The 8,694-nt window shown below is 41.0% G+C and overlaps 2 protein-coding genes across 2 annotated transcripts; one reads left to right on the forward strand and one right to left on the reverse strand.

Annotated features, from left to right (window-relative positions):
• The first annotated feature begins 1,977 nt into the window (after positions 1-1,977).
• LOC112885439 lies at positions 1,978-2,592 on the forward strand. Its single transcript, XM_025951061.1, has one exon. The coding sequence runs from the start codon at positions 1,978-1,980 to the stop codon at positions 2,590-2,592; it is 615 nt and encodes a 204-aa protein (XP_025806846.1).
• Positions 2,593-3,959: 1,367 nt separating this feature from the next.
• On the reverse strand, positions 3,960-6,365 carry LOC112887714 (reticulon-like protein B1). Its single transcript, XM_025953970.1, has 6 exons — positions 6,291-6,365; positions 5,913-6,105; positions 5,568-5,748; positions 5,079-5,220; positions 4,913-4,982; positions 3,960-4,123 (listed from the first exon to the last, which is right to left on the reverse strand). Exons 2-6 carry the CDS (start codon positions 6,091-6,093, stop codon positions 3,960-3,962), a joined length of 738 nt encoding a protein of 245 aa, XP_025809755.1. The 5' UTR covers positions 6,094-6,105; positions 6,291-6,365.
• Positions 6,366-8,694: the final 2,329 nt, after the last annotated feature.

An 8,694-nucleotide genomic window follows, 5' to 3' on the forward strand; every position in this document is an offset into this window, starting at 1 on the left:
CAGCGGGCTGATTTTTTAATTTTTTGGTTTTGTGAAAACGGCATCACCGCCGGTTCTACGATGCCTTACCCATCACTTCCGACCATAATCCAACGGGTCGCCGAACCGGCGGTGATGCCGTTTGATGGGGTGCTGTCTATTGTGAAAGGAGATAACTATATGGAAAGCTCTCTTTTTAGTGATAACCAGAGAGCCTCCCACGGTTACCGTATTAAGCAAAATTAAAGTTACTATTCTAAATTTTGTTCTCCAGTGCACGACTTGGCACATGCACCCTCGCGTGAATCGTGCCAACTAAAAACTAAACAGGCCTAGCGAAAAGAAAGTAAGAAAATAACCTAAAATAAAGTCATGATTTTACAAACAAACATCCAAATCAAAATACGATTGCACCATTATATTCATTTAACAAAAATCTTCAAATCAAGATCTTACTTGAGTACGTTTTGATCAAAATAGTGAAGTTTTTTATTTAAAACAAATCTTACTTCCTCTATCACATAGGCTATTAGTTCGTTTTATAGTTAAATTTCATGGACCATAAAGTTACTTAATCTGGCATTCATAAACTACAATATTAGTTTTTATTAAATTTTGAAGGGTACAAAGTTACTTTTCTTAACATTAGCACATACCTCAAATTACTTTTTTTATAATGTTGAAGCACTACAACATTATTTTTTCAAACTTTAATGGAGTACAAAGTTACTTTTGTTAATACAGGCATGGACTACAAAGTCAAAGTTATCTTTTCCAATATTCAAATACATCTATTTTAGAGAAGTTCATATAATGTAAATAAGCCCACTTTTCCTTTTAAAAAGTAAGGTCGCATCATATTTTCTATTCTAAGAAAGTTTGAGTAAGGATGGAAATATGAATATGGATATCCAAAATATCCGATCCGTATCCGTATTCAAATTTAACGTGGTAGTAAAGTGGATACATCGAATATAATTTTTATTGATTTTCTCTATCCGATTCCACATCCGTATTCGATAATATTTGACAATATCTGTATCCGTCTTCAATGAAACTATTTAAAAAGAGTTATATTCATTTTCCATAACCAATATTATTAATTTTTATAAGAAGATTAAGTTTACTTTTAATATTCTTGTTTTATCTATTTATTAGTGAAATTACTTCTAATTTTATATTTGTTAATTAAAAAAATTGTTTACATATTTATAAAAATATATTTTTATTTTAGTTTTATTTTTTATGTATTTATTAACTATAATATTTGTTGATAAATAAGCTAATTTTGATAAGATATCTTTGTTGTATTGTTATACTTTAGTTTATAAATGTATAATAATTTTGTATTCTGAAACTACCAATAAAGAAAATAGCTAAACATTATCTTATATGTCGAGTGAATATCCGAACTAGAATACGAATGCGAGGTATCTGATTTTGATTTGTATTCGAGAATATCCATGTCCGAATCCGTATTCGAATTAAAATATGGTAAAAAGTGCTATCCGAATCTGATTCCATGCGAATTCGATCCGCTTCCATCCTTAAGTTCGAGAGCTTTCCTTTTAACTTTAAACGGAGAGTCCTCTCCATAATTACTATATGATGTAGGTGTTTCTCATGTGGCTGACATTCAATTTTTTTCAGCCATCCAGTTAAAGCTTGTCTCTTCTATCTATAACAAGCTTCATTTTTGGGGAACTCCACCATGACAATAGAGCCGGGCGCCTGGGCCTGGCCATGGTTACAGATTGACCGTCTCTATGGGTAATCTTTCACAGCAAGCATCACTTGCTTAGGCTTCTTAAGGAAGAAGAATTATTAGTACCCACACGTACTTTCGCCGATCGTGGCCATCAACCACCTCTCACCCTCCAAAACTCCGCCGCTACTTAACACAAGCAGTAACTTGACCAATCACAACTCCTGTGTAGCTTACTTGCCTGTCACGAACACTTCACTTCCGAGTTCCGAGCACCAGAAACCCAAGCAACCATGGCCACCACCTCCTCCGGCACCCTCTGCAAGCACCACAACGCGGCGTCCGTCGCGTCCCGCCAACGCTGCCGCGTCTGCACCGTCGTATCCATTGCTGCGCTCCTCCTCCTCGCGGTCGTCGCTGCCGTGCTAGCGCTCCGCCCGCGCCCGGCCGTCGCCACGCTCGAGGCGCTCCGCCTCGCCTCGATCTCCGTCTCCCCGATCGGCCCCTCCATGAACGCCACCGTCGACGTCAACCTCGCCATCGACAACCCGAGCCCCGTGGCCGCCTTCGCGCACGTCGCCGGCCACGCCGAGGTCTACTACCACGGTGCGCTCGCCGCGTACGCCGAGCTGCCCCCCGGGCGTGTCGGCGCGGGCGGCACCGAGGCCATGACCGTCCGGTTCACCGTGCTCGCCGACCGCCTGGCCGCGCGCACGCCGCAGCTGTACGGCGACATCATCGGCGCTGGGGACGTGCCGCTCACGGTGCGGACGGCCATGCCGGGCACGGCCACGGTGCTCGGCTTCCTGAGGCACCGTGTGGTCGTGATCACGGTGTGCGACGTCGCGGTGAGCGTGCGCGCGCAGGGCGGGCAGACATCGTCGTGCCGGTACCGCACGAAGCTCTAGCGAGTCATGTCTCCCTGTGTAGTGCCATTGTGGCAAATTCCAAGACTGTTGCAAACTTGAAATTGTAATGAAGTGCACGTATGCGATGGACTGATCAATCGATTGACCGGTAGATTGACAGATGATTATTGTCATAAGTAGGTGAGGAGCGGCAAATCTATTTGCTGGCGCGCGTCGCAGAAGAAGGCCACTGTTCTTCTTCCTCCTCGTTGAGCCGGCGGTAGCTGGAGTTCGGGCCTTCAGGGTGAGGGTTGCCGGGTCCGGTGGCCACCGGCGACCTTAGAAGAGCAGGGTGGGGATGGTAGGAAAGACCGGCAGTGGTGGCAGGTTGCGGGACGGTGGCGGACGCCGGCGGGACTGCTGCTGGCCGAGGGCGGCCGTTTGACAATCAGTGGGCCAGGGAACGGGGTGCGCGGCGTTCACTCGGATGGGGCGGCACCGGGCGGTGGATCCGGCGGCGGGAGCAGCTGGAGACGGGGAAGACGGCCGGCGGCGAAGCGAGCGGCGGGGCATTTCTTCTGCGATTGAATCTTCCTGATTCGCATAAAGCGATAAATAGACGCCCCTGATGAGGAGTTCAAATCAGGTGGAAAGGTTGGTAAAAATTATAATTATATTCAGTGCTCGTGAGTTCGACATCATGGTGAATCGCGAGCTCTATTGTTTCGTCTTTGTTGTTTGGAGTTATTGGGTTGAATATTAAAAACATGATTTGCTTGCATTTTGACATGGGTAACGAGATGCAGGTTTGTACCAAGAATGTTTGTGGACTTCAGAATTTTGTCTATTGCTACTGTGAAATAAACTTGGGGTCTATTCTTTCTTATCTCGGAAAAGGATATAATTTCATTTTTCAGGAATTGAGATATAGCTGAGAACTAGGTATTATTTTTATGGCACTGAAATAAATGGACTTGAAAGGCATGATCAACTCATAACTGTAGTATGAATTGATCAGAGAATAAGCATGAAACAATCAGCATTTCTCTTTACAAGATTAGTTAGCATCATGACTGACCCAAATTAATTGAGCTTCAAACAGAATGGGAAAAATGGATCACTATCAAAATGCACCAATGGACATATAGGCATAGCAAATAATTACAATTAGTTCAGCATATGTATCTGTGACCAAACAAAATCAAATGGACTGACTGACAAGCAGAAGCAACTACTCCGTGTGGCGGTCGACAGTGTTCTGTTCTATATGGCTCCGAAAAGTTAATTTCCCGATCTTGAGACTCCATACAATGTCTATGATGTCGTCTTAAGGATTGCTAAACACGACAAAAGTTGAAGGAGATTGTATTGGTAATGTGCTCGTTCTCTCTGGAAGTATAGCGAGCAAAGGCCTTTGGAGCGCCACTTCAGTGCTGTTTCTTCTCGGACAGCATTGGGATCTTAGAGAGAAGCTTCGCATCGATCACTTTGTATTGCTTCTTGATCTCGATAAGGGCCTTCTCGCCCACAACATCGACTTGATCTTCGTATTTCTCATACAGCATGGGCAGCGTGTATGCCATCAGGAAAACTGCAAACATGGATCACTTTCAGCATCTCACGAATGACAATGAGAAATAGAAGTACAAAGATGATCTTACACACACTACAAAGCTGGGATATGTCATATTTTGTTATGATATATTGAATATGACGTTTTGGATGTAGTGCATACATAGTTCATAAGTACAAAGTTCATGTGGGCACTATACCCAATTTTTCGTTTTCCATATAACTTGTAAAAGGCTGATGTAAAGAAACAAGATATTCAATTTCATTGTTTAATTTCACGCTGATATCAAATTTTGAAATCTTAGGATATCACAATAATGTTTTATCTGATAAAAATCGTCACTTTCCTGTTTTAACCAGCTGCGATGCTACCTTGAAAGGAGAAAATCAATACAAAAAATATATATTCCTTTCTAGAATTTCGTCCTTCAAAGATAAGGCGAAGCTATTGTTACCAGAAGACAGTAATGTGCACATGCATGTGCTTGTGCTTACTCTTAAGCATGTATGCAGACATTCATGGACCAAGGTCATCAGTTTTCTGAACATGACAACTGAAACATCAAACTTAATCACACAATATATCAGTATGTGCAGGCAACTGTTTGTTTGTTTGTTTTGACCGAAAGTACACGAAACCCTCTCAGAGACCACTGTTTACTTTTTGATCTTCAATGCATAACTCAAACTATTTAGATAAAGTATGAAATTATTTAGATGAAGTAATACATCACAGATGTTCAGAACAAGATGGTAATGCATGTTAATTTGCAGTGAAAGCCAAGGAGAAAGTAGAGAAGGAGATTACTAGTGTAAGACAGAGTCAAGAAGCTGAAGCAGCTGCCAATTATAGAAATGAACCACAAGATTGCAACCGTCTGCCAAGAAACAAAAAACAAAACAAAGAGCTCTGATAAAACAACATGAACCGCAGCAACAGAAAACAATTATGTGGTAGAATTAAGGTGAATTACCGTCAGATATGTTTTCAGATCTTTCCCAGAAGCAACATTGCGCAATGTATAGAAAGCCTCATTGATTTCTTTCCTTGCAATATGAGCTATCTTCAGGCATTGTACTTCCGATAGAATGACCTCTGGGAACTTTGGAGGAGACCTGAAAAATTGAGGACGTCATACGAACTCCAGGATATGATCGTAGCATAGGAAAGAACTAGACAAATGCTTTCAGGGCAATTTGTATGCGAACAAGTTTTAGATAATTCTTTGATTAGGGATGACAATAAACAATCTTTCTCAAACAAATCAAAATGAGAATGACTTGAATAACTAAGATCTAAAATACTACTAAAATGTATTTGGGATTACACATTCTACAATATGACCATTTTTTGGATTCCTCAAGAAAAATAGGAAGCAAAGCAGTGTATTTTCAAGGTTTCAGATTAAAGTTAAGGACCAAATTAAAAACCCATGAGCACTAGGAGGGACAGAAAGGGTGACCTGTTGACGAAGGACGCAGCGTTAGACCACACGAACCAGACGGTGAGGAAGACGATGAGCGTGTGGCAGAGGAAGGTGAGGAGGTGGTAGCCGATGCCCTCGAACAGCAGCCAGATCACGGTCACCCCCGCGAGGATGCTCCCGGATGTCTGCTTATCCCTCCACAGGACAAGGTCGGCAGCTGAAACGAAATTATAACATGATGGCAAGTGTCAAATTCGCAATGGCAATTAAAGGAAAACAGCCATGATGGCGAGTGTCAATTTTGCAGTGGCATTTCGAAGATCCTGAAACTTTTCAGTGGGAAATTAAATCCTTCCGCTCCCTAAGTTATATATAACTTACCTTTGCCCCCGCCGAGGACGTGATGGAGCGGATGCTTCCTTCCGAAGAGCTTCTTCTTCTTTGATTTCTTGGACTTTTCGTCGTCATCCGAATCCGAGGACGATGACGAGTGCTTGTATTCGTGGATCTTGTCGTTGATCTTCTCCAGGAGCGAGCCATGCTCCTCGCTTTCGGACATCATCCCCTATCCTAACTTCTCTCCCAAAAATATAAATACATAATCAGATCGAGAAAGGCTAAACAAACGTAAATGATCTGAATTTTAGAAAACGAAACAGGAATGGAAATGGAAATGGAAATTGAGAGACGAATCAAGAACCTACTCAACACATCTAGGAGCGAGAATACTATCGATATCGATCAAGGATAGGTACTTACAGTGTTCTTCCTTGCAGTTTATTTTACGTTATTAGTCCTGGGGTGTCTGCCTTTGCCTTTCTCTTTGGTTGGGTTAGAGTTGTTCTTCTTTGGGAGGAAACCGAAACGGAAGGGGGGAGCCCCGTAGATATAACGGTCGGGAGGCAAAGGCGGAGGACGGCCAGAAATAGCAACCATCCATCGCTCACTTTGCTAACGTCGAATCCGCATGGCTCCATGCTACCCCTCCTATGTGTAATGTAATTATTTTCTTCTACTATTTCACAAGAACTTACTAAGGGCCTGTTTGGCAGGGCTTCGGCTTCATCTAAAACGGCTTCGGCTTCGGCTTTTCCAGTGAAGCTGCTTTTTTGGTGAAGCCAAAATGTGTATCACTGTTTGGCAAAACAAAACAGCTTCTCCTCTTTTATGCAAATAAACCCCTTTACTATTAGCAATTAAACGACTCAAACAAGCTATCATGCATGGCACAGTGACTATTTCAGATCACAATATGAGTAAAAATAAATATAACTAAACAAATAAATTTATAATAGTGTAAACAAGATCATGATAATAAATCAAATATTATCATATAAAATTACGATGATCTAGCCAAAAAAATTGCTCTCGCAAGGTCATCACGAAATTTGTCCATGCTTCTAGTGCTAGAATGTGGAGTTGATGCATCCGATGCATTCGGAGCTGGTTGATATCTAGCATATCTTTCCGGTATAGTAGGCACATAATCAACATTCCTGTCACACTTTGTGAAATCTTTATCTGTTGCACTGTTCTCACGAATATAATTATGCAAACACATGGTAGCCGCAATGATCATCATTTGCTTCTCTAGTGGATAAGAGGGCATCTTGAGAAGGATTCTCCACTTCATTTCCACACGCCAAAGGTCCTTTCTACCGCGTTGCGGATGCTGGAATGTAAATGGTTAAAAAGCTCCTGCTCACCACTAGGCGCCGGCCCTCTTCTCCAATCTGGAACATGGTACCTTTGTCCTTTATAAGGAGCCAAATACCCCGGACGGTTTGGATATCCTGCATCAACAGTGTAATATTTTCCTACAAAATATGAAAAAATAATATTTATTAAACAATATTATGTATTATTACATAATAATTAATATTTTGTAGTTCATACCTGTAGGGGATGAGGAAAATTTGTCTTATCTTGCTCCAATGCGTGAAAAAGCACATTAGTGTCATGCATAGATCCAGGTTGTCCAATTGATGCATATGTGAACCTAAGATCAAAATCAACCACAGCCATAACATTTTGAGTTGGTTTGCCACTTCTGCCAATATATCTGATGAGATCATGTGGAGGTGGTGTTGCTGTAATATGAGTACCATCTAGTGCTCCAATGCAGTCTTTGAAATGGGGCATCATCCTCTTATCACTGGTGATTCTAGAATGTGTAGTAGAAAAGTTCGGATCAAGTGGTCTTATGTAATGCTTACACATAGCAACTACACAATTCAATACCTCATCAAATTTTCTACTCAAAGTCTCAGTGGAGTGCTTGAAAACATTCTTTAGTGCACTAAATGACCATCCTTGACCAAGAACTATTAAAAATAGAGCAAGAGATTCCATTGAACTCATATGAATGGAAGATTTAAGACCATAACTATTCACCAACAAATCATACAGGCTATAAAATAATGTCGCATCCATTCTAAACATCTCATGACTTGATCCGGGATTTCTTAACACATCCATCATCCAACTATAACCACTCTGACCATGTGTTCTAGGTTCATTCTTGTCCATATATGTCAAATAATAATTTGTAGCAAGAAGAGTAGCAAAAAAAAGATTGTTTTGAGCAGACCGTATCATTGTCATGGACTTTAATATGAGCTCATTATCGAAATCAGTATCATCATCAGAATCAATATCATCCATATCATTGTCATCATCTGAACCACTACTACAAAATAAGAGCACATGAATTAGAAGAGTAGAATTTATTACAAATCTCTTATTTAAAGTTAAGACTTAAAACATACGAATTATTACATGTCTAGCACTGGAAACAAAACAAAATCATAGAATATAGTAATCAAGATCTAAGATGTGAAGACATCCACTCATATTTCTTGGACAACCACTGAAACCTATCTTCTCGAGTGTCTATAGTCATAAACATCTCCCTCTCAGCCTTTTTTGTGAAAATACTTGATGCAATGAAATGCTCATTTGTTCCAGAAACTGCACCACAATCTTTAACCAAGGTCATGATTTCTTGGATGGACACCACACCTTTGACCTTATCATTGATACTTTTGGCAATAGATTCACAAGACACTGTAGTTCTTTCATTCATTTCAACCATTTTGGCCACCTCTGCAAGAAGCCATTTCCCCTTATTTGTTTTTGGTTGCTTTCCCTTGCTATTATCTGT

This window comes from Panicum hallii, chromosome 3 (assembly GCF_002211085.1).
Source record: "Panicum hallii strain FIL2 chromosome 3, PHallii_v3.1, whole genome shotgun sequence".
Taxonomy (NCBI): domain Eukaryota; kingdom Viridiplantae; phylum Streptophyta; class Magnoliopsida; order Poales; family Poaceae; genus Panicum; species Panicum hallii.